The sequence below is a fragment of the Juglans microcarpa x Juglans regia genome, chromosome 5D, assembly GCF_004785595.1.
Source record: "Juglans microcarpa x Juglans regia isolate MS1-56 chromosome 5D, Jm3101_v1.0, whole genome shotgun sequence".
In the NCBI taxonomy this organism is placed as follows: domain Eukaryota; kingdom Viridiplantae; phylum Streptophyta; class Magnoliopsida; order Fagales; family Juglandaceae; genus Juglans; species Juglans microcarpa x Juglans regia.
In genome coordinates, this window is record NC_054602.1 from 32,877,763 (window position 1) to 32,905,413 (window position 27,651).

The 27,651-nt window shown below is 36.2% G+C and overlaps 2 protein-coding genes across 2 annotated transcripts; both read right to left on the reverse strand.

Annotated features, from left to right (window-relative positions):
* Positions 1–13,644: 13,644 nt before the first annotated feature.
* LOC121265917 lies at positions 13,645–14,358 on the reverse strand. Its single transcript, XM_041169578.1, has one exon. The coding sequence runs from the start codon at positions 14,356–14,358 to the stop codon at positions 13,645–13,647; it is 714 nt and encodes a 237-aa protein (XP_041025512.1).
* Positions 14,359–20,102: 5,744 nt separating this feature from the next.
* LOC121266407 (probable anion transporter 3, chloroplastic) lies at positions 20,103–24,794 on the reverse strand. Its single transcript, XM_041170223.1, has 9 exons — positions 24,635–24,794; positions 24,053–24,507; positions 22,258–22,484; positions 21,587–21,935; positions 21,456–21,500; positions 21,053–21,199; positions 20,739–20,876; positions 20,576–20,609; positions 20,103–20,484 (listed from the first exon to the last, which is right to left on the reverse strand). Exons 2-9 carry the CDS (start codon positions 24,479–24,481, stop codon positions 20,315–20,317), a joined length of 1,539 nt encoding a protein of 512 aa, XP_041026157.1. The 5' UTR covers positions 24,482–24,507; positions 24,635–24,794; the 3' UTR covers positions 20,103–20,314.
* Between the last annotated feature and the right edge of the window lie 2,857 nt (positions 24,795–27,651).

Genomic DNA, 27,651 nt, shown 5'->3' on the forward strand with positions numbered 1-27,651 from the left:
TTTTTCAAATCGTCGATCATAATAAGATTAAGGACATGTGCACAATATTGAACATGTACAAACTCACCACCCAATATAGACTTATTTTCCTCTAACCCTATTATTCAAATAATCAAGCGTGATCGTTAGACGATGCATTATCAACTGTTATTGTCACCACCCGCTCCAAACCCCACTCCTTTATTCCGGACTCCATCGCCTTTCCAATGGTGTCACATTTGTGATTAACGATTAAACAAAACTTAAGAATCTTTTTGTGTAACCTCTAATCACTATCTACAAAATGAGTAGTCAAATACATGTAGTAGTTCAAATCTTAGACCGATGTCCATGTATCAGTGGCGAGACAAACTCTTTGACCGTTCAATAAATTTTTTAACAAATCCTTTTTTAGACTATATATTTTAAAAACATCATTCACTACTGTGTGACGAAAATGAATGTTAAACCTAGGTTCCAAGTCCTTATAATAGGCTTGGAACCCTTCTCCCTTCATAAATCGAAATAGTAGCTCGTCTGTTATGATCATACAAGATAAACTCCTCATACACTTCTCCAGGTCAAACTTCACATACCCTTTCAATTTATTGCCCTCACTATTTCCATCCGCCATCTTCTTAGGTCTAATCTCCAATCTAGACTGATTCTTTTCAAGTATTGAATATCTTATAGGAGGACTCTTCTTGCTCTTCTTGCATTGTTCTTCTAAATGATTTTTTAATAGGAAGTACATGTTGTTTATAGTGACATCTATAAACAACACCACAATGATTACATTTTGATTGTGGATCATTGAGGTCAGTGGGTCACCACTCTCTAATTTGGTAAAATGTTCCCACACGATGGTAATAGATTTATTCTTTGGTGGACTCATGGGTGTAGAGGTAAGGGTATTTATAAGTAGGGGTGTAATCCGGTCAGTCCGGTCCGGTCCGGCGATGGACCGAATATTTTCGGTCTGGTCCGGACCAGACCGAATACCCATAGGGACCGGACAGGACCGATAGTTATCGATCCGATCCGGTCCGGTCCGGTCCAATCGGTCAGCCTAATTTTTTTTCTTTTTTTATTTTTTTAAATCAATTAATAAAAAAAATTATTGAAAATACTAAATTAAATTAAGTGATTTATTAATGTGGATTATGTAACAAACTCAATGAAAAATATTTTATATGGTCAATGATAATAAATTAGATGAAAATTTCATTATTAATTTATATAATTATTATATAATTAACTAATTGATATTATATATCAGTTAAATTATAGAATATTAACAAGTATTAATAACATATTTAAAATTTTATATTGTTAATAGTGATAAGTTAGATGAAGATATATAAAAAATATTGTTAAATTTATAGAATATTAACAAGTATTAATAACATATTTAAAATTTTATATTGTTAATTGTACAATTATTATATAAATAATATATATAATTTTTTTTTTATTCAGTCGGTCCGGTCCAAGAAATCTCCACTTCGGGACCGGACCGAAGACCAAAATTTCCCTATTTATTGGACCGGACCGGACCGGACCATGCATTTTTTCGGTCCGGTCGGTCCGGTCGGTTTCTCCAGTTCGGACCGACCGGATTACACCGCTATTTGTAAAGGAGGTAGCACTAGTGCTAGTGTTCAAACTTGAGTGTTCAAACTTGAAGTTGTATTACGATCACCTACACTAGCACAATCACCACTATTCATGGCCTCAACAAATAATCAAACACATGACATGATGCTGAAGACCAGGGCCCAAATCCCAAATAGAAAACCTAGTCCGATAGGAGGAAAAGAAAAAAGGTGTAAAACACACCGTTTTGTTCCCCTTTAGCTTTTCTCTCCTTCCTTTCTTCTCCCCAGCCCCAATAACTTCCTTTTCCCCCTGTTTCATGTAGCCATGACTCTATCTCACCATGGCCCACACTCATCAATCCCTCCCATGAGTTTCTCTCTCCCTCTTTTGAGTTCTCTCTAAGTCAATCCCTATCTCTTGTGCAGAAGACCCAAACACAATGACCAGCACCACCAAATTAACCGACTGCCCCCCCGCTTCAACCCTTCAGTTCCTCCACCAAAGCCCACGTCCATTCGGTCGCACTTTTAACTTTTCATGGCAACGCCACACCGTGAGCCTTTTCCTCCACGAACAATCGTGACTACCCAGCCCCTCTACGTTGCCACCCTGCACCATGATCACGCTACTGGGAAATAAGGAATTGAAAAGAGAATTTGAGAAATTTGTAGGCTTTGAGGCGTATAGAAATACTGTCTTTAAGACGATATTTGCCCTCACTCGGTTAGAGTTTGTTAATGGGTTCCTAGCAAATCGTCTCCAGGATACAACAAAGCCTATAACTCTACAAATAACAATTTTGGAGTGTTCTTGAGTTTCTATTAAGAAGTCTGAAATTGGGATGAAGAAGACGAATTGTTTCTCGCGTTCGTATAGATATATTTTATAGACTTGAAGAGACGCCTGTGAAAAATCGCACCTTTTTGTAACTTAACCGTTTGAAGTTATGTTTAAATCATATAACAAGTACAAGCACAAATGAAGTGATGTGCTAGCCCAATGGTTGAGGATTGTCTCTTCCCCAACCCATGCACCGGTTCGAATCCGACCTGCCCCCCAGTGCCTTTGTATTTTATTTTCAATAACTTGAGAGGCTTGGTTCACAAAGATTTTTAAATCTTTTCACAAACTCTCTTCCTTCAATATTTAAATATATATTGCAATCTATTCCAACGATCCCCCATTAGGTTGTAATATATATTTTATATTCAATTTCAATTAGGGGTGGGTAATGGGGCCCTGCACCCCGCTGACCCGCCCCCGCCTACATTTATATATATATTATATTATATATAAACTGTAACACCCCGTATTTCAGTGTATTTTTACTGAAGGATTATTTTTTATTGTTCAAAAATTTATCCTCTTATTTTAAAATTGGTTGGATTTTTAGTAAGTTTATTTCTATGATTTTAATTTGGTGAAAATTATTTTTATGTGCTTTCCAAATATTTATTTATTGTTATGCATTTAAATTGCTTTTGATATTTAAATTAATTACCGTGGGATTTAATTATTTCAATTTGACTTTACCATTACGTTTAAATTATTTTATTTAACTTGTGGTTTTAAAATCATCTCCGTTGGATCATTTTTGTGACCCAAGTTATGAGGATTGGACCTCATTTCTTTTCCCTCCTTTTTTCTTTCCTTCCTTTTTCTTTTCTTTCTTTCTTTTTCTTCTTTATTTCCTCTCCTTCCCGCGCACTCCCTCTCCCTCCCTCTCTCTCCGTCCGTTCTTCCTCACCGCCCAGCCCGCCGCCGTCGCGCCGCCGTGCGCGACACCGCCCAGCCGACCAGCTCCCCCTCCCTCCGGCGACCTCACCTCCCAAATCTCAGCCCCTACCTCGCCGCCGGTAGCCCACACGCCCCCACGAAGCCGCGGGCCACCTTCACGCCAGCGCCGCCGTGAGCCGGCGGTGGCCCTCACCGCCCAGCCCACTAGCTTCCCCAGCCGCCGGCGACCTCACCCCACCAACCTCACCTCCATCCGTGCCGCCGTTAACCACCAGTAGCTCTTCGAAGCCGCGGCACTCTTTCCGCCGTTGCGCCGCCGTCGCACCACCATTGGCCACCATCTTCCTACCACTTCATCCCCGACCTCTTGGCAACCCATTGGACCCAACCCCACCTCCGATCCGTCACCGGTGAAGCTCCACCAACTACATTTTCGATTTGGGCATTTTGGTCTTCTACCGCCCATTCCGCCGCCACCCACGGCAAACCACCACCACCATTGGCTTCACCGACCTCCCTAGGCCCTACCCTATCAATCTTGGGTCTTCGTTTGTCCTCGTTGAAAAGTGGGTATCTGTGACCCACGGCCACAGTGTATTTTACACTGTGGTGTTGCTCAGAAATCACCACTTGCAACTTCGAGATCCTCCGGAAATTATTATATTGCACTGTAAGTATTTTCCTTAAAGAACTTTCGTGATTTAAATATATTTTTGCACTAACACATATTATCTGTGAATTGGTTTGTTTTGCCGGACTGAGTCCGAGGAGTTTCGGGGGTCGGATGGATTGTGGACGGAGTTGTGTGTTTGTTTGCATTATGAATTGTGGTTGTTGGTTGTTGGTTATGACTTGTTCACGTACATCGCATATTGCATGCATGATCATGTTTGTAAAGAAAACTGGGTTTTCGCATGATTGCATACATGTTCATGTGTTTATTGGAAATTGGATTTTCATATGAGTAAAAGGAAAAGAGACTGTAGGGATGGTGGTAAGCAGGGATGGTGGTAGAGTCCCGCCTGTGATTCCCGCCTACAGTGCTCTGTTAAGTATGCATTGTGTGTAAAGGAACTGTAGGGATGGTGGTAAGCAGGGATGGTGGTAGAGTCCCGCCTGTGATTCCCGCCTACGGTGCACGCGTTAGGGATGGTGGTAAGCAGGGATGGTGGTTGTGTCCCGCCTGTGATTCCCGCCTACGGTGCACGCGGTAGGGATGGTGGTAAGCAGGGACGGTGGTAGAGTCCCGCCTGCGATTCCCGCCTACAGTGTCCGATAAATGGATTGTTTGTGTGAATCATTTTATGAGAAAATGTTTTACGGTTATTTTGGCCAAAATGGGATTTTTGGCGTGTGTTGGAAATAATCATTTTTCTGGGAAAAAATGATATTTTATGGCTAAATGTATTTTGCTATATTGTTGGTTGCATTAATGTATTTTTATCCCGAGAGTTGTTTGGTTTATACTTACCTGTGGTACCATTTTATGGTATCGCAGATTTTGATGCAGACGATGATGACGAGCCTTAGTTTGGCTCCGGTGGAGGATGATCTGGGATTGCTCCTGTTTAGTGAGATGTGTTTTTATCAATTACTGTATTTACCTTTTGTATTATATTTGGGATGACTGTATAATTTTTAAAGATAAATTGTGTTAAATATTTGTATTTAAATTCTGGTACTTAGTTGACTATCCGCTGCGTTATTATATTTGTACACTGTTGCATGTACACACACTGGCACTTCGTTGGGATGTGTGACCGTGTTGTCACCATCCTGGCGTCTCGATCCCTGTGTATTTATATAAGGGGGATTGGGGGCGCCACAGTTGGTATCAGAGCAGTTCGGCTCTGGGTAAAACCACATGTCCCATAGGTGTAGTACCAGAAAATTTTAAAATTTTGATTTGAAATTATTTTGTTGGGAGTACATTATTTTAATTTAATTTATTTATTTTAATTGTACGTTAATTGTTTGTTATTTATCTTATTTTTGTTATTTTAGTTTATTTAGTTATTTTATTATATGGCAGGCAATTTTACTTGTTTCAATTATTTTCTTGTGTACTATTCCATTTGTTTTATTCCTTTTGTCTTATGATATTTTATTTTGTTGGTTTTATTTTATTTTATTTTATGTGATATGGTTGTATTGTAATTTATTTTACTATAATTATATTTTTTAGTTTGTTTTAAACTGATAGTGGGGTTAAGGGTTACGCTATGGCAGGAAAATGGTACGACCAAGAAGGCAAGCTAATGAGCCCGAGGATGAATTACCGAGGGGTGATGGAAATTATGCCATGGCGAGGGCGTTGAATAGGATGACGGAGTTTCTTCAGCAGAATTTTCGTCCACAGCAAGGAGAGCAGTTCAGGGCGATGCAGGCCGGGTGCACCTATGAGCGCTTCTTAGCGCATAGGACCCCTGCTTTTTCTGGTGAAGAGGATCCGTTACGGGCTAGAAGGTGGATTCAAGATCTGGAAAGAACGTTTGAAGTCTGTGGATGCACTGAGGCCCAGAGGGTATTATATGGGAGTTATATGCTGCAAGGTGAAGCGGCAAATTGGTGGGAGACCAAGCGGTCACTTTTAGAGATGGAGTTGGGATCCTTGGCTGCTGTGTCTTGGCAGCGTTTTAAGAAAGAATTTGATGATCAATTCTTTCCTGTTTCGGTGAGACGGCAAATGGCTCGGGATTTCAATAATTTGGTTCAAGGAGACATGACTGTCGAGCAGTATGCAAGGAAATTTATGGAGCTTGGACGGTTTGCTCCTCACCTCATTGCTACGGAAGAGATGCGGGCTGAACGTTTTCAAGAAGGGTTGCGCCCTCAAATTCGCAGGCAGGTCGCATGCTTGGAAATCCAAAACTTTCAGAGGTTGGTCAATGTGGCCTCAATTGCTGAGCGAGAGCGAGGTGCTGTGGTAGATTCCCCTCCGGGTAAGAAGCGACTGAACGTTGATGGTGAAGGGAGCAGCTCCGGGTCGCCACAGAAGTTTGTGCAAAGGATCGGGGCTAGAGCGCAGGCAGCTTCCGGTATACGTATTGGGGGCCGAGCTCCAGTTTGTGGTAGATGTAATAGAGCCCACGAGGGCGAGTGTCGTCAGGGTTGGAACCAGTGCTTTGAGTGTGGTCAGACAGGGCACTTTGCTCGTGAGTGCCCTAATTGGACCCAAGGAAATCAGGGTGGTCATCGCGGTGGTAGGACTAATCAGAGGCAACTAGTTCAGGCTCGGGTGTATGCAGTGACTCCTGGTAGTGCTGGCGACGAGATTCCAGGGACTCAGGACGCTGGAGTTACGGCAGGTATGGGTCTAATCTTACCTTTCATAATGGATGCCATGTGTGGTTTATTCTTGGGTTTTGGAAAGTTATGCAAGTTGTATCCATGCCCGTTGGGTGTTGGAGGTTGTGTGATTTTCTTAAGAGTGTTCTGGTTGTATTTGGTATCCTGCTCTAGAGTGATGATTGGCCTACAAATTTCGAGGACGAAATTTTATTTTAAGGGGGGGAGGATGTAACACCCCGTATTTCAGTGTATTTTTACTGAAAGATTATTTTTTATTGTTCAAAAATTTATCCTCTTATTTTAAAATTGGTTGGATTTTTAGTAAGTTTATTTCTATGATTTTAATTTGGTGAAAATTATTTTTATGTGCTTTCCAAATATTTATTTATTGTTATGCATTTAAATTGCTTTTAATATTTAAATTAATTACCGTGGGATTTAATTATTTCAATTTGACTTTACCATTACGTTTAAATTATTTTATTTAACTTGTGGTTTTAAAATCATCTCCGTTAGATCATTTTTGTGACCCAAGTTATGAGGATTGGACCTCATTTCTTTTCCCTCCTTTTTTCTTTCCTTCCTTTTTCTTTTCTTTCTTTCTTTTTCTTCTTTATTTCCTCTCCTTCCCGCGCACTCCCTCTCCCTCCCTCTCTCTCCGTCCGTTCTTCCTCACCGCCCAGCCCGCCGCCGTCGCGACGCCGTGCGCGACACCGCCCAGCCGACCAGCTCCCCCTCCCTCCGGCGACCTCACCTCCCAAATCTCAGCCCCTACCTCGCCGCCGGTAGCCCACACGCCCCCCACGAAGCCGCGGGCCACCTTCACGCCAGCGCCGCCGTGAGCCGGCGGTGGCCCTCACCGCCCAGCCCACTAGCTTCCCCAGCCGCCGGCGACCTCACCCCACCAACCTCACCTCCATCCGTGCCGCCGTTAACCACCAGTAGCTCTTCGAAGCCGCGGCACTCTTTCCGCCGTTGCGCCGCCGTCGCACCACCATTGGCCACCATCTTCCTACCACTTCATCCCCGACCTCTTGGCAACCCATTGGACCCAACCCCACCTCCGATCCGTCACCGGTGAAGCTCCACCAACTACATTTCCGATTTGGGCATTTTGGTCTTCTACCGCCCATTCTGCCGCCACCCACGGCAAACCACCACCACCATTGGCTTCACCGACCTCCCTAGGCCCTACCCTATCAATCTTGGGTCTTCGTTTGTCCTCGTTGAAAAGTGGGTATCTGTGACCCACGGCCACAGTGTATTTTACACTGTGGTGTTGCTCAGAAATCACCACTTGCAACTTCGAGATCCTCCGAAAATTATTATATTGCACTGTAAGTATTTTCCTTAAACAACTTTCGTGATTTAAATATATTTTTGCACTAACACATATTATCTGTGAATTGGTTTGTTTTGCCGGACTGAGTCCGAGGAGTTTCGGGGGTCGGATGGATTGTGGACGGAGTTGTGTGTTTGTTTGCATTATGAATTGTGGTTGTTGGTTGTTGGTTATGACTTGTTCACGTACATCGCATATTGCATGCATGATCATGTTTGTAAAGAAAACTGGGTTTTCGCATGATTGCATACATGTTCATGTGTTTATTGGAAATTGGATTTTCATATGAGTAAAAGGAAAAGAGACTGTAGGGATGGTGGTAAGCAGGGATGGTGGTAGAGTCCCGCCTGTGATTCCCGCCTACAGTGCTCTGTTAAGTATGCATTGTGTGTAAAGGAACTGTAGGGATGGTGGTAAGCAGGGATGGTGGTAGAGTCCCGCCTGTGATTCCCGCCTACGGTGCACGCGTTAGGGATGGTGGTAAGCAGGGATGGTGGTTGTGTCCCGCCTGTGATTCCCGCCTACGGTGCACGCGGTAGGGATGGTGGTAAGCAGGGACGGTGGTAGAGTCCCGCCCAATGTTTTGAATACCGTACCGGACAGCGTACCGGTCAAGGCACTGGAACGAAATATTTCGGTACCGGTACCGTTTCGGGATAGCGTTTCGGGATAACGTTTCGGGATAGTCGATCTATAAATAAATTATATATATAAATATATATAAAAATTATATTCTAAAATAATAGTCTATATATAAATAAATTATATACAAATACATATATATATAAATTATAAATAGTCTAGTCTGAATTGAGGGTTAAAAAATAAGTTTGTAGTTTGAAAAAACGAAAAAAAAAAAAAAAAAAAACACAGGCCGAAATATCGGCCGGTACCGGCCGAAATATAGGCCGGTACAGGCCGAAATTGAGGCCGGTATGACCGGTACCGGCCGGTACGGCCGGTATTTTGGCCGGTACGGAACAGGTATAGTACCGGTACCGGCCGGACGGCCGAAACGAAAAATTTCGGCCGTACCGGCCGGTACGGTACGAAATTTAAATCTTTGGTCCCGCCTGCGATTCCCACCTACAGTGTCCGATAAATGGATTGTTTGTGTGAATCATTTTATGAGAAAATGTTTTACGGTTATTTTGGGCCAAAATGGGATTTTTGGCGTGTGTTGGAAATAATCATTTTTCTGGGAAAAAATGATATTTTATGGCTAAATGTATTTTGCTATATTGTTGGTTGCATTAATGTATTTTTATCCCGAGAGTTGTTTGGCTTATACTTACCTGTGGTACCATTTTATGGTATCGCAGATTTTGATGCAGACGATGATGACGAGCCTTAGTTTGGCTCCGGTGGAGGAGTGATCTGGGATTGCTCCTGTTTAGTGACATGTGTTTTTATCAATTACTGTATTTACCTTTTGTATTATATTTGGGATGACTATATAATTTTTAAAGATAAATTGTGTTAAATATTTGTATTTAAATTCTGGTACTTAGTTGACTATCCGCTGCGTTATTATATTTGTACACTGTTGCATGTACACACACTGGCACTTCGTTGGGATGTGTGACCGTGTTGTCACCATCCTGGCGTCTCGATCCCTGTGTATTTATATAAGGGGGATTGGGGGCGCCACATAAACATAAATATATATTTTTCTATATAAATATAAATATATATTTATATTTTACAAATTATGTATATATAAATATATATTACAATTTGTTAGACTTGTTCACAAAATATGCGTTGGCAAATCTAAAAATTACATAGTTTAAAAGCTAATACACTACAATTTACACAAAATATACACTAGCAAATGTATTTTTAATTACTTTTACACTTAAAAATAATTTTTAAACCAAGTAAAATGTAGTTTTTTTTCCTTTAAAGCAGATAGAGGCGGGGGAATCCGCCCCGCACCCTACCCATTGAGGCGGGGTACCCCGCCCCCACATCCTGGGGGCGGGGGATGGGGGACGGAGGTGAAAACCCCACCCCCCACCCCATGTAGGGAGGGGTGCGGGGAAGGGGTGGCCCCGCCCCATAGGGGGCGGGTAGCACCCCTAGTTTCAGTATTGATATTATCATACATAAAAGAAGGTATCTTTCGACTTAAACCAAAACTTGTTAACTCAAAACCAAAAATAACACACACATGAGAATATCTGATTCACAATAGAGGTTCATAATTATTGACACTATTATGGCATTGTGCTACGCCCTGGTTTGATGAACATTTACAAGTATAAACCCAAATTTCTTGTTAGAAGCGGCACCACTTCTATGTTCATATAGGTGAAGTTCCTTTTATGTCCCTGTTACCGAGACACATCTATATTTGAACTTCATTAAGAGTAAAACTCATCCTTCTTAATCGTAACAATCTGTACTGATCCATCCTGAATGAGACTTTGTTATTGCAGTGCTCAACTAATCACAAATCAGTAACTTGTTATTACCCTTTAAACTCTTTTTCATATTAAATTTGAAAAAAGGTTGGGTTACCATTATTGGTGATTCTTTTGAAAAGGTTTTAGTCACATTCCAATGGATGTAACCCTTACCAATTCTCACGATAAACCTTTGGTAAAATAGTCTGCCAAGTTACAACTTGACCTTACATAGATAATCGTAATAATTCCATCAATTATTAATTGTCTAATATAATCATGTCTTAGACTTCTGTGTCTAGATTTTCCAGTGTACACTTTATTATATGCTCTAGACATAGTAGCTTCACTATCACAATGCAAGGAAATAGTTGGCATAGGTTGTGGCCATAACTTTATATCCAATAACATATTCCTAAGCCATTATGCTTCTTTTCCTGCTGCTGCTAATGGTATAAACTCTGATTCTATTGTGGAATGAGAAATACATATTTGTTTCTTTGATGCCCAAGAAATAACACCTCCACCAAGGGTAAATATCCAACCAGGCGTGGATTTATTGTCACTTGTGCTAGTAATCCAACTAGCATCTGAGTATCCTTCTAGTACATCTGGAAACTTTGAATAAAAGAGTCTTAAGTAGAATGTTTTCTTTAAATATCCAAGGACTCTAACAATTGCTTTCCAATGACTTATACTAGGACAACTAGTGTATCTAGAAAGTTTGCACACTGCAAGGACAGTATTTGGTCTGGTACAATGCATAGTATACATCATGCTACCAATTACACTAGCATACTCAAGCTATGTTATTGCCCTTCTAGAATTCTTACTTAATTTTACACTAGAGTCATATGGTGTATTTGCTTCTTTTATTCCTAGATGTTTGAATTTAAGAAGCACTTTCTCAATATAATGAGATTGACATAGTGCATAACCATCACTATGTTTTTTCACTTTGATTCCCAAAATGATATCTGCTTCATTAAGATCTTTCATTTTAAAATTTGAAGTCAAATACTTTTTGGTTTCACATATGCCTTTCATATTAGTTCCAAAAATTAGCATGTCATCAACATAAAGACAAATGATAACACCATAATCTTTAGTGAATTTTGAATAGATACATTTATCAGCATTATTGTGTTAGAAACCATCAGATAAAATAACATAATCAAACTTTTCATGCCATTGTCTTGGTACTTGTTTTAAACCATATAATGACTTAACTAATTTACATACTTTCTATTCATTTCCAGGCAGAACAAACTCTTCAAGTTGTTCCATGTATACTTTCTCATCAAGATCACTATTTAATAAAGTAGTTTTTACATCCATTTGATGTACATGTAAGTCATATATAGATGCAAGAGCTATAAGTACACGAATAGATGTGATCTTTTCTACTAGTGCATAGGTATCAAAATAATCTATTCCCTCCTTTTGACTAACATCTTTTTTGCAACTAACCTTGCCTTAAGAGTTTGGACTGATCCATTAGAATTAAACTTCCTTTTTAATACCCATTTGTTACCAATAGTTCTTGAATTTGGAGGTAGATCCATTAACACCCAAGTATTATTATATAATATTGAGTCTATTTCATCATTTATGGCTTATTTCCAAAAAGCCGCATCTCTAGAAGACATGGCTTCATCAAAACTTTTTGGATCATCCTCTGTGTTAAGAACAATGGGTATTTTATTAAGGATTATGTGTATGTTTCCTTCCACAAGGAAGACTATAGCTTGAGATGAAATAAAGTCAGGATCAAAATATTTTTCTTTTCTAACTCTTTGACTCTTTCTTTGCTCTATTGGCAAATCTGTAGACTTTCTCTTATTTTTATTAAGAGAAATACTCGAATTAGAGTTAGAAATTTGTGTTTGATTAGGTTCTTAAACAAATTCAGTATCATTATTGAATTTATTTTCAATAAATTCAACATCTCTTGATTCCACTATGACATTAGAGCTTGTCTAATAGTCTATATGCCTTGGAATTTTCAGCATAACCAACAAACACACTTTTGATTGCTCTAGGTCCTAATTTAGTCCTCTTTGGATCAGGAACTCTGTAAAAGGCTTGACACCCCCACACTTTAAGATAATCTAGATTTGGTTTTCTTCCATTCCATAGTTCATATGGTGACATTTGTAATTTTCTAGATGGTATTATATTATGCACATGGCATGTTGTAAGCAATGCCTCTCCCCACAAATTAAAAGGCAACTTTACACTTAAAATCATAGTATTAACCATATCTACAAGTGTCCTATTTTTCCATTCAGCCAAACCATTTTGTTGTGTTGTGTAAGGTGTAGTCATTTGGTGAACAATTTCATGTTCTTCGCAAAAATTAGAAAATTCACATGAGAAATACTCTCCACATCTATCGATTCTAAGAATTTTTATCTTCTTTTCCTTTTTATTTTCTACTTCAGATTTATAGCGAATGAACATGTGAAAAGCCTCATCTTTAGTCTTCATTAAATATACAACAATATATCTAGAAAAATCATCTATAAATGTAATAAAATATATTCTACCTCCACTAGTCAAAATGCCATTTAATTCACATATATCACAATGTATAAGTTCTAAAATTTATGAATTTCTATTAGCAGTAGGGAATGGTTTCTTAGTCATTTTAACTTGAATACAAATTTCACACTTTGTATCATCAACATTCTTGTAAGAAATTAAACCATGCTTAGACATATGTTTCATATATTTAAAATTTAAATGTGCTAAAAGACCATGCCATAAAGATAATGACTTAACAATATAAGAAGAATGTGTAACATCTTTATTCATAATATTGAGTTTTAACATCCCATCACAAGAATATCCCTTTCCAACAAATACCTCATTCTTTGACAAGATCAACTTATCAGATTCAAGGACACCTTATATGCCCTTTTTACATAACAAATTGGCAGATACCAAACTCTTTTTAATATTTGTGAAGAACATTGGTTAAAATTAGTTTCTTCCCAGAAGTAAGCAACATCTCTACATTTCCTCTTCCATGAACTCGAACAGAATTGTGATTTCCCACAAGAACTTCTTGGCCATCAGTAGCCACGACACAGTTTTTGAATTGTGCTTTATCATTGGACACATGCATAGTAGCACCAAAATCAAACCACCAATCAGAGGAATTTGTAATAAAAGTGAAATGCACCTTAGTTATCATGCTAATTTCCTTTTCTATTACCATCGCAATGATTTCTTCAACTGCATTTGCCATATTTGAACTACTGTCATTTTCTTTCTTCTTATTCTTTAAGAATCTGCATGAATATAATGGCCCTTTTTTCCACAGTTAAGACATGGCTTATTTTTCTTGTCTTTGTTGGTCGAATAATTCTTCTTAAAGGTATTTCCCTTCTTGGTCTTAAGATAATTCTGTTTTCTGTCATCTCCCTCTTGAATACTGTTAACCTTCACTTCAGAATCAAAATGGTTTTCATCACGAATTATACTCTGTTCTTCAATTTGTAGATGTTTTCTAATTTGTTCTAAAGTTAGTTCTTCTGCCATACGCATAAGCTTTTTCCTATAGTTATTCCAACTTGGTGGAAGTTTTGCAATAATTGCTCCCGCTTGGAAAGACTTAGGAATACTAATTGATAGATCACGGAGTTTGTTAACCAAGACTTGCAACTCATGCACTTGGTCTAAGACAGACAGATTATCAACCATTTTGAATTCAAAGTACTTCAAAATTATGAATTTATCAGTACATAATTTTTCTGTCTTATATTTTTCTTCTAGAGCATTGTAAATTTCTTTAGGAGACTTAATAGTAGTAAAAAGATCATATAAATGATCAGAGAAAGTATTGAGAATGTGACCTCTGCAGACAAGTTCATCCTCTTCACGTTTCTTCCTCTCTGCAGTAATACTTTCAATATTTTCAGGAGTTGGATTAGAAATTGGCTTCGGATTTGGATCCAAAACATAGAAAATCTTCAGTGCAGTGAGAAGTTGGTTCATCTTGTCTTGCCAACATGTGAAGTTGGTTCCATCAAATCAGTCTAATTTCACAAAATCTTGATTCATGACTTTGAAAGTTACTGCATCAGACCCTCCTTCCATTGAAATATCATCTTAAAATTATTGGGAAATAATAATTGAAAAGAGAATCTGAGAAATTTGTAGGCTTTGAGGCATATAGAAATACTGTCTTTAAGACAATATTTGCCTCCACTCATTTAGAGTTTGCTAATGGGTTCCTACCAAATCGTCTCCAGGATACAACAAAGCCTATAACTCTACAAATAGCAATTTTGGAGAGTTCTTGAGTTTCTATTGCGAAGTTTGAAACTGGAATGAAGAAGGCGAACTGTTTCTCGCGTTCGTATAGATATATTTTATAGACTTGAAGAGACGCCTATGAAAAATTGCACATTTTTGTAACTTAACCGTTTAAAGTTATGTTTAAATTATATAATGATTACAAGCACAAATGAAGTGATGTGCCAGCCTAGTGGTTGAGGCGTGTCTCTTCCCCAGCCCATGCACTGGTTCAAATCCCACTAGCCCCAAGCGCCTTTTCATTTTATTTTCAATAACTTGAGAGGCTTGGTTCACATAGATTTTTAAATCTTTTCAAACTCTCTTCCTTCAATATTTAAATATATATTGCAACCTATTCCAACACACACTACCCAGCCAACACTCGAGGCCAAACGCCATAAAAACTGCCACAATTGCCACATTCACAGCCCCTATTTTGCGCTCACCAAAACAAAGCAACAAGCATGCACCACGTGAGCCACAAGCAGTGGCCAACCTCATTCGTTCAACCACCATGCAACCATTGTGATACTCACCTTGCACCATCAAGTCCACTTAAACCAATGGCCTAACCACCAATTAGTTGCACCAAGGAATCCTCATGAACGGTTGTTCACGTTAAAAAGTTGTGAGGCCTAAAGATCAGTTTGGCGTCCATCGTACGTCGGAGAAGATGTGGTTCCCCTCCAACTCCGACCAACAACGATTTCTCTTCCGTCGCACTTGCTACTTTAAAGGTCCAGCCACCGACGGCCGCACGGTCTCTTCCTTCTCGTTGAGTCTCTATCTCACCATCACTCTCATTTTACAAGTGAAAGATTATCGTGTAGCCTCCGTAAAGCAACCATACCCAAATTACGTATTTGTCTCTTAACTTGAAAATCATTGACAGGAAGTGAGTTTTACGTTGGACTTGTTTAAGTTGGGCTTAGTCTTATTTTTGTTAGCCAAAAACTCATATTTTTATAGTAAATTACTTAAGAATTTAAGTTACATTATTAAGTATTACTTCTTATAACTAAATTTCAGTAGCAATTAATAAGATTTTATTTTTATTTTTAAACACTTTAAGTCTGATTTAAGCCTATCTTATTAAATGAGCTTATGCCGGTTACGTTAATTGAAATTGATACAATTATTTTCTTAAGTTGTAAATTGAAATTGTAGATAAGTTATTATAGAAATTAAATAATATTAGTATCTATTAATTTATGTATATGACAAAATAATTATTAAAGCTATTTCTGTGGTAAGTATCTAAGTAAATGGAGAATTTTAGCAAGTGTTTTTAGAAATTTAGTAACGTTTAGGATTTCATATAGGTGATGATTGATATTCATTCGGCACGGTTGTGGAAAATTTCAAAAAAGTTAAAAGTCAGGTAAGCAGGATTCATATGCTAGACTTTGCATAAAAGAAATGAACTGAGGTCGATTTTAGAAAAATATGCATGCTTTGTTATAAAAAGAAATTTGAAACAACTTTAGTTATTTGTTCTGCATTACACATGAAATCTGTATAAAAGAGAAAAGTATTTCTGTTATGACTGGTATAGACATGAGTAATATTTTTGGCATTCTATTTTTGAACTGTGCAAAAAGCGAATATGAAATCTAAAAATTTGTGCATGATTATGAGAAGATTGCCTGGATCTATTTTGATTATGTAAAAATGATATGATTTTGTTTGGTACTCTGTTTTAATATGATGTGGTATTTGAAAACTTTTGGCATGACATTCTGATTCTGTATTTGACTCTGCTCTGCTCTGACCTTACCACGGGTGTAAAATTGTGGCCTCTGCTTGGGTTGGTACCAACTACTTTATCTCTGAGTGCACCCACTTTGGAAACAAAGTAATTTTCTGTGTATATTTCTTGTGTGTACACTCAAAGCTCTGATAATATAATAAGGAGAAGATTCACTTCTGTCTTTGCCTGGTTTGGCCATCGGGAATAGCACAACCCTACCACGAGAGTTAAACATGGCCTCTGTTATGATGTGATGCTCTGGTGTGATATGATGATACTCAGTTTATGTCATGCCAAAAGACTTTGGAATATAAATATTTTGAACCATCGCTCTGTTAACTTTGATAAAATATTTTGTTCTGCATGTTGACATTGAAAATGTTTTGTTCTGCATTTTGTACTCTGTAAATGCTCATGTTTACATATTGGTATTATGGTCTCTGCTTACTGAGTTGATGATAACTCACTCTTTATCTACAAAATATTTTCAGATAATTTGAATGTTTCCGTTGAGAATCGAGATTAGAGAGCATGGATGAGATTAGTTAAGTACATTGGACTAAACACAAAAGGATGTCATAGTTATTGGAGAATTTTATTCAATAAAATTGTTATATTATGGTGACGTGGTATGTTGAGAGGTTGCCGCTTATATTGAGAATTTGTGGTGCTCCTAGTAAATTATTTAGAGTAGTTGAGTTAAAAACAATGAGATCTATGTGTAATTGAGAAATTGTAGTCTATATATGTACTGTGAGATGTGAGTTTAAGTGACAGGAAGTAACTTTTCAACTCATCCGAGACCCAAGGCGTTACAGATGCAAAGTATTAAACTAATTTAGGATTTTTAGAATCACACAAAAATCAAAATTATACAAAAATCACACAATCTAATTTGGGTTTCAAATTATTTGAAACTCCAAACTAGATTAGGGTAAGTATGAATTTTCTCTCCATCTCAACGTGTTTTAGAATTAGTGTGGAGACTCTTTACTTGCTAAAGAACTGATTTAACAAAAAACAAGAACCTCGTTGGAAGTATTTTGAAATGTGGACTAACATATTTAGCATCCATTCTTTATTTCCATTTGAGTTAATTCATACCAACATAGAAGAGATTAGCTTGGTTGATGCTTGAGCAAATTTGGAAGCGGCTGGAATAGATGCTTATTTTCACCTAGTTTTCCACTTGCCAAAGAATTTATACAGAATATGTATCTTGGATAAAACAAGACTTCCTTACTCTCGACATCAGTGTTATACTTTTTTGTTATAATAGATAGTTTGAAACAATTATTGTACGATTTAGTATTTTAGAGCATAGGATTTTTGCGAAGGCTTTAGCTTTGAGATTTGTGTAACTTTAGAACTCTTTCCCCGTCTGTAAAAGGTGTTCTCCCATCATAAAAAGTGTTAGAAAAAAGCTAAATACAGTCGCCTAATGCAACCGTGGTGCAATCGTGGGCCCACCTCTCCCTATATGCCCCCTCCCCCCTTCTCCTTCAACCTCTCTCTCCCTCTACGTCTTTGGTAAATTTGAACTCTAAGCTCGACCATCTCACTTCTTCTTCTTCTTCCCTTTTCTCTCTCTTCTTCTTTTTTTTTTTTTTGAGAGAGAGAATCCACAACTTATTGAGATCTTGGTAACTCTTTTTGTGAACTTGTACAAGAACATCAAACTGGACTGGACAAACTCACACTACACAAAGGAGGAAGAAAAATAATAGAACTATAGACAACAAGAAGGTGTATCAGTATCACAAACCAAACGCTTCAAAAGAAATCAATAGCTTTCAAACAAGTTTCCCCTTATATACCACTTGAGTTCAAGTTGGACGGTTTCTCAATCCACTTGTTAGCCCATCACTCTTCTGTACAACTTTTCTGCTCCTCAACGGAGGCACCAATCTGGTCAAAGAGGGATTGTTTGAGTTGCAATGGAACAGGGAGAACTGAAATTGGATTTACGAACAAGGAGAGATCTACAGATTACGAACTGGGAGAGATTTGCAATGGGTTTAAAAATTCTTCCTCAACCTTCCTTTTTTCTTCTTTGTAATTTTTCAATAACACTGATGTGATACTTATGTCAGACGATTGCACGCCGACTCCCATTTGTGACTGTACGTAACAGAGCTGAAATTGTTATCTTAAAAATAGAGCTTTTTAATAAAGCTCTATTATTAAAATCTCTCTTATGAAAAAACTCTATTAACTACCATAATCCCATTCACTCAGTTTTGTTTATAACCTCATTATTAAGTTGGTCAAAAATGAATTCTTCGAATATTTTGATGAAATAGATATAAATAAAAGAAGATGGGTTATTATATACGAAAGAAGACAAAGTGCTTTCGATATTTAAAATTTTGTAACATTTCAAATTATTTCAGAGAGTGCTGCTAGGTTGTTGTCCTGCAGTGACAGTTGGGGTGCCTTAGGCAAAATTTCTTTTTTTAATTTTTCATATTCATATTTTTTTAATATTTTAAATATTTTTAAAAAATATAAAAAAAAAATATTAATATACTAATAGTCACTTTCTTAATCAGTAAGTAAAAGAAAAAAATGTAAAAAAAATTAAATTAAATGTATAAGCGGTCAAAATAAGTAGACAAAATGAAACAACATAATAATATTATTTTATTTTAAATTTAGTCATTTAACACTTGAATGGATGGCGTGGCTCAACCAAAAGAACTAAAAAGATGAAATATAGATAAAAAGAATGTGAAGTGTTTTTAACTAAATTAGTTTAACTTTATGATCATTTATTTGGAGAAGTAGAAATAGAAATTGAAGGATATTTTAAAAGAGTGATGCTAGGATGCCGCCCAGCAGTGATTGCTAGGCATGCCGCCTAGTATTTTTTTCATTTTTCTTTTTCACATTTTTCTAACATCTTTAAACATTTTTAAAAAATAAAATTAAAATATCAATACACTAATAGTCACTTCTTTAATCAGTAAGTAAAAAAAAATTAAAAAAATAAATAAATATATGAGCGACTAAAATGAGGGAGCAAAATGAAAAGGCATCCTAGCATTATTTATTTTAAAATAAGAACCAGAATCTTTTGTAAAATTACAAATTTCTTGTATAAATCAAAGGAAAACTATATATAGTCCCATGGATTTGCCCCCTCAAAATTATCGCTCGTGTATTTTATTTTTGTTTCTTTTTTTTAATGATTAAGAAAGTGAATATTAAATAAGTTGTGATTTTTTATTTTTTTCTTAGTGGTTAAGGATGTTTAAAAAATGTTTGAAAGAAAAAAATGTGCAATTTGCATTAGTGTTAACTTTGAGGGGGCAAATCCATAGAACTAAGTAACAGCACCATAAATCAAAATTGGTTGAATAATTATGAATTATGATAGAATTAATTAGGAGAATGCCCGACGTGGCTTAATACGAGAAAAATAGATGCTTCAAGAATTACGTAGGTGATAGATGATATATATGTATACGTGTGTGTGTCTATATATATATATATATATATATATATACCATCAGTGAGCTCAATACGTGAAATATTTAATTACATGAGATAGAGTATAGAGTCAGGATTCCAAACTCAAACTTCTACTCTTATACTATATAAAATCATCACTTGTACATTAAGTTTATGTTGATGAAAAGAGATTGATTTAGTTATTTATATTATATTCTAACATGATTGTAATTTCTCCTTATAAACAAATGCGATATATACCATCAGAGAGGAGAGAAAAAGGAAAAAAGAAAATGGCAAGTAACATAATGTTGTCTTGCAAGAAATACAAATGAATGGACTTTACATGATCAAATCACTAATCACCTATACCATTCATCCCAAAAAATTTCACTCTCAATTCGACTTATGCTAGCGAATGGAAGGATACTAGAATGTTCGATTTTCATTTTAGAAGACTCGTTCTCCGGTAGCAAACAGGTTCCAAAATATGGTTGTCAGGAAATAGAGCACGGCGGTGACAGTTAAGAATGCTTGGAAAGATCCCAACCACTGTACGAAATAACCAGTTCCAATTGTGCTAATTATCGCCGCCAATGTTCCAGCTGAATTTGATATTCCTGTTAATGGAGAATGTTAACCAAAATTTGTTTGAATAAGGAAAAGGTATCATTTTCTTAACTGACAGAGAATACATGGGCAACAACATACCATGCAGAAATCCTGCATATTGAGGAGCTATATCCTGATCAAAGAAACCACAGTAGTTGAGTTAGAATTGAATTAGCATTAGTGCCACTGAATTGCTACAGTTTACTATCTAAATGATGGTTTAAGTTTTACAGTTTCTCATGACTGAAAAAATGAAACTTACTTGCATGTTGAGGAGAAAGCCAGCTTGGCTGAAGGAACTCAAGCTCAAGGCTACCGTGATGAGTACCGCTGCGCTTACAGGTGTATTGGCATAATTCAAGCAGAGCAATGACACCCCAGGCCCGATGAAACCGATGGACTGATTATTTAAAGATCATGCATCAGTATAGTGATAGTTAAATAAGAGGAAAGAACGTATAGACAAACACATTTAAACTCAGAAAAAAAATTAGAAAATCAAAATCCCATTTTGCAGGAAACTCTCACGTACCAGAACTACAATGTGCTACAACAGGATGGAAACAGAGGAGGTACCTGCATTATCTTGCGGACTAAGGTCAAACAGAATCCAGCCTTGATTAAATAATCTGATGTTGCACCTGCAATATAGCCAGAAATTGCCATTGTGCCCCATGGAACAGCACTAAACCATGCGGCTTGCTTCAAGTTCACATTAAATACCTAAAAACACCAGAAAATAGGATAGAATTAGTGTCAAACACCCACCACTATTTCTAGTGCATTGTCAACACTAGGAAACGTTTTTTGAGTTTCTTTTTATTTTCCATGGGGGAAGGAGGGCTTAAATAATACTTCTTAAATTACTTGGAAAAGGTGGTAGAAGCAAAAATAAGTCGATGTTTATATATGAGATCAGACATACTTCACGCATAGAATAGCAGTAAAAAGTGTAGAAAATGAGGAAACGATTACATACAGTCTTGAAATAAACAGGCATCCATGAGAGAAGAACGAAGTATCCCTGTAAAATGGAACATTTTTAGATTCTTCATAAATATTATGAAAATTTACCGCAGACAATGAGTAAATTAAAGAGAAGCAGCTCACCCAATTGTTAGTCACATTAGCAAGTATGATGGCCCATGTTGGTAATTTTGATAATAAGAGGCTTATGGGTGGGAGCTTTCCATCATTCACTGGAGAGTCGGTTTTCCCAGCTTGGATTAGTCGTAGCTCTGATTTGCTAATAAAATGGTTTTCTCGTGGATCATTTGTGACTCCGTTTGTCCATGTCGTCAACCAGAGTAGACCAAGAGATGAGAAGAGAATGAAAGGACCAGTAATTCCGATTGATGACAACATAATTGGAGTCAGCAGTAAACCAGCAACATTGCCAAGATGAAATCCAGCCATGGAGAGACCCACTGCAGTTGCTCGTTCATGGTTTGGAAACCACCTGAACACATTAGAATAGCTCAGCTATAACATTGCTAAAGGGTGGCACAATCCCTTCTTCAACCTGGCCTATTAACCACCTCAAAGCATTGCGCCACCAACAGATTATGCAAAGAAATTAGTAGATACACAGTTGGAGCCAATACGCCTATAAAAGAAAAAAAATTACTACATTGTTCAACCTCAGCTGAGGGAAATAGCAAGTTTGCCAACCGATTGAACTGGCTCGTCTTATATTCAAAGTTGAACATGGCCACAAATATGTGATTGGCCTCAGTCCAAAAAAAAAAAAAAAAAATCATTTAGAATTAAGGAGGCATTACCTTGACAAAAGGATGTTCATGGAGGGTAGAGCTACACCTTCGGCCAATCCAAAGAATGCACGGACAGCCAAGAGAGAGACTGTGGAGTGATTGGCAGCCCAAGGGGTGAGGAGGGTGGCCAATGACCACAAAGCCACACCAGCTGCGATCACTCTCTTCCCTCCATACCTGTCTACCAATGCTCCTCCGACCAACGACGAAAATATGTATCCCCAAAGAAATGATGACTTTAACATGTAATATTCACAGTAAATTTGTTAGGATGTCAATCTAACATCAACGTCTAGACACAAAACACTAGCAGACACAGAAAGAATAAAAAAGAAAAGAAAGAAAGAAGAAATGCTTAGATAAAAGGATTTTATGTATTCCTAGCATGAAACCAGGAGAGTGGCCACTATTTTCCTCCCTCTGGCAATCTTAAAATACAGATTTTAGACAATGGACCCACGAATGACTGTTGAACAGGTCCAAAAGAAAAACACCTTTGTTACCCCCTATGAAAAATTCTATTAACATGTGTTAGCTCGTTTAGTAGACTCTCCTTTGTTTTATTCTATTTGGACCGATTACCCATATTAAATTCTGTGTTTTTTTTTTTTTTTTTCACATGTATTTTTTTAACAATTTTAAAGATTTTTTAAAAAAGTAAAAAATTTACAACATCATTTAAAAACACTTTTTTAATTATTAAATTATTTCAATATAATTCATAAGAAGGCATGAGGTTCTTCATGTGTCATTATTAACTGTATTAAAAGAAGGTTTTTTTTTTTTTTTAACTTTTTTATGCAGTCAATAATGTGATGAAAATAGTGTAAATTTGGGTCGATTGAGTTGGGACAGAGTCAGGGACGCCGTCCAAGCATTCCTACTTCTTAGTTTGCGTCAGAGTTAAATACCCCTTTTTCAAAGACGGAACTTTCCTTTTAGCAGATGAGAAAAGTAAAAAAAAAAAGGTTTTCTTTCCAGTTATTGCTATCTATATACAGTAGGGTCCCACGAGAGATCACTCGCCTTCCCAACCACCACATATTTTTACTTTGATTTTCAATGCAAACCAGTTAGGCAAGACAAGAAAATGCAACTTTTACTTACAGTAAGACCAAAGCAATGTTTTTTTTTATATTTTTGTTAATCATATTGGTTCCGTTTGGTTACTGAACAGCTGAGTTGAATTTAATTTTGAGTTAAGTTTAATATATAAATACTCAACTCTTAAATTATTAACTCATCTCAACTCAAAATCTTTTTACATTTGAGATTCACAACCTTTTTTAACTTAAAACATCTTTATATACGAGACCCACAATTTTTTTTCAATTTTTCATAAAAAACTTAATTTAAATAGGTTCCACATTACTCCATTCACTATTTAACTTACTCCTATTTATAAAAAACTCAACTTAGTTCAGTTCATCATCTAAAAGCAGCCTAAATTCTTATTTTTAGTTCACTTGTTAATCCATAGCAGTTTTAAGTGTCAATCACTGACTATTATCATAGTTACCCAAAGAGAAGAAAAAAAGAGTTTAATCTAGTGGAAACTTTCAATAGTAAATTAATTCAAGCTTTTTCATTTAATTTACAATAATTTTACTGGTGGTTTCGATATGATTATCTGAAAAAACCATAACTCTCTCCAGCAAAAGCCGTCCCAAATTCTCATACAAAGAAACATGTGTTCAGAAAACTGAGAGAAACGACAACTAAAACAGATAAACAGAAACAACAAAGCCAATGAATGAACATCGAATGACTTGAAAAAAACGGAGAGATTCAAGTTTTGGAGTACCTGAACAATGCCTAAGAAAGAATTGGACCACCCATGTTTGGCAGCTAGGGGGACGATGGCGACAGACATGACGACTCGATCAGCGTTGCAGAGGCACATGACGCACGCCATTAACGCCACCACCTTGAACCTCTCCGGCACGGTCACCTTCGCTTCTTCTCTTCCTCTCCTTCCTATCATCATCCCCCTCTCTATACCCTCCGCCGTACACCTCACCTCCCATCTCTTTTTCTGCTCCTTCCTCTGCTGCAACCGCTCTAGTACTCCTCCTCCAGTGTTTGCTTTATACCTCAGTGACAAACACTCCCATTTTACGGGTTTTCCGTGGAGTCCAGACTCAAACCCGAAGTTGGTTCTCTTAAAGCCGACAAAACTGGACTTGGAGCTCAAAAAACACGAAGGGCATTTGGAATATGTTGGAGCGGCCATGGGAGTTGCTCGCTCTCTCTCTCGCTCTGAAAAAAAAAAAAACAGAGAGAGGGAAAAGGAATATTACTCGTCAGAGACCCATCAGAAAGATGTGCATTGATGGAGAAGATGTCGAAATGACTTTCTTAGATGCAGCATCGATTATTATATTACCAGGTTACGGAACAGAAGATGTTTGGTGGGGGAGAATTTTGGCGTCTTGACGACTCTTGAGAAGTGGGATTAAATTTAAAGAAAGCTGGAAAAATTAAAAACACATTTCGGTTCCGGGGTTGGTGAGAAAGGAAGAAAGGGGCCACAGTCCCACAGAGGCGCACAGACTTGGTCTCAAAAGGGTTCTCTCGTCATTTTAGAAAACCTGGTCTTCTGTTAGGCATGACTTAGCTACGTTTGGAATAGTGCTCTTCTGAATTGGGTTTAAATTTAAGTTTAATCCAGTATTTAAAGACATACCTATCAAATAATTGATATCACTCAACTCAAGAATTTTTTATATATGAAATTTATAATATTTTTTTTATTCAATATTTTTTTATACGGGATATTTGTATTTTTTTTTAATTTTTTATAAATATATTTAAATTCATCTTAACATTTAAATATATCTAAATTTATTTTAGATAAATTTTACAAAATTTATTCTATCATTTTAATTTATTATTATTTATAAATTCAATTTATTTCAATTCAATTTAAAATTCAAACGCAACCTAGTTTGTCAACGACGAAATGCGTTCTACGTGGCAACACGTGCTGTCGTTGCTTATGTCCACCGACAACAACGAGGACGAGAGCAACTACTTGAGAGCCAGGCGAACCGATGCGCATTGCTACCTTCCCCCTACGGGATACGGGTTACTGGTCATAGGAAGTCCTCAACTACCAAATGGCGTTGCCGACTTTTCGCAAAGTGCACAGTATTTGATCATTTTCTATTTGATTTACGTTGAAATCGTACGGTTGGGAGAATATCACGAGGTTGAGATGCGCGCGGCGATGCGATCGGTTAAATTTCGGGTTTTGATCGTTGAAAATAATTTTGAAAGAGATTTCACATTAAAGCACTCTTAATAGATGCTGTATAATACATTTTTTTTAAAATATAAAAAAATTTTCTTAAAAGTGTCGGATCTTGTATTTCATCCTTCATTTTATATTATGCTATAATAGCATACTAGATGTGAAGAGAACTATTTATCCCACACAAAAAAATATTCTTTTAAATGAAAGTATTCGTGCTTTGATGGCGGCTCAAGATCAGCCTCATGAAAACCTTATATTCCTTAAGGAAGTTCTACCCCATAGAAACGCTCTTTAAAAGAATTTTAGCCTTATCCGGTCGTGACCAAGAAACCACCGGTTTCACTTGGTGGGTTAGGAATGCCCGACTTATCAATTTATTCGGTAAATTACTGAGAGTTCATATAGCTCATGCCGGATTAATAGTATTTTAGGCCGGAACAATAAACCTATTTAAAGTGACTCATTTCATACCAAAAAAGTCCATGTATGAACAATGATTAATTTCTCTCTCCTACTGTTTGATTTTCTCAATTTCTTCAAATATCATTTATTTTTATTTCAGATATTTTCTCTCATTCCCACAATTTCTTCTTTGTTGGGCGCCAAAAACAAAATCTGAAGCTGAATTAATCTCTTTTTTCAATATGTAATCTCTTCTTTTTATTTTTTGAATTAATTTATATTTTAGTTTAGTTTATAAATTTGGATTAATTTAAAATAGAATATAATTATATGACATTGTATATAGAGAGATATTGTAAATATCAAAAGATTTGAGGATATTATTGATAGTTAGAGAAAATATTTGAAATGAATAAAAAAATATTAAAAAGTATAATATTCAAATGATATGAAGAAAAAATATATAAACTAATATATAGTATATTGTAAAAATTAGTATGTAAAATAAAAAAAAAAAATAGATTTTGATGATGTATTTTAAAAAATAAGATGAAAAATCTATTGAGAATGTTCTTAATCACGGCTAAAATACGTTGATTTTTACCGTTTGAATTTTAGTTACTGTGAGACGAATGGTTTGCCTATGTCCAAGTTTACGCAAAACTAATTAAAGCTATAATAAAAGGATTGTTATCTTGTGCCTATACTTGTGGAGGGATAAGTTTTATATACGTTTTGATGATCTTGTAAATTTATTGAAAAATGACATAAAATGAGTTAGGATGAAAGTTGAAAGTTGAATTAAATATTGTTAGAATATTATTTTTTAACATTATTATTGTTTTATAATTTGAAAATATTGAATTGTTTATTATATTTTAGGTGAAAATTTAAAAAAAATTATAATGATGAGATGATATAAATTGGAGAATTTCTTAATCCAAACCGGGCTTAGATACAATGAAAGGACTTACATGCAAAATACATAGACGTTTGAATGTGAAAAAGAAAAATGTTCAATTTATTCCTACCTGGCTTGAAAAGCATATGAAAAATAAAAAAACTGATTTTTCATATCATTCACTCTCTAATCTATTACTTGTGTTGTTTGCTAGTCATAAACTCAGCTTTAAATTTTGCTTTGTCTTTTTTTTATATCCCTCTTTTCCTTTCATAAGTTCTTTTTTTTACTTGAATTAATAATTTTTTTAATTTAATAATAAACTCATAAACTGACGTGATTTTATATGATCTGTTAGATTTAATTTCGATAAAATTAACTTTACAATCTAACCTATCACGTTAAGTTATGTCATTTTGTGAGTTTACTTTTATATAATTTATTTGTGACTAAAATATTTCTCAAATTATATTACCTCCATATGCTCATATTTTACCTGACATCATTAATTCATATATTATCAAACGTAATTTTGCCTCTTATAGTTTAGAAAGCTAAAAAAGTTAAATGTTTAATATAATACCGAAAATAAGAAAAATAATGTCTCATTTTAATTCTCTCCGAGGCTTCAATAAACATCTGGATTCAATAAACGATTATTTATTGTTATGTGGTCTCGTTTGTTTTTACAGATGAGATAAAATGAGCTGAATTAAGATTAAAATTGAAAATTGAATAAAATATTGTTAGAATATATTTTTTTAAATATTATTTTTATTTTTAAAATTTGAAAAAGTTGAATTATTTATTTTATTTTATATATAAATTTAAAAAAATTGTAATA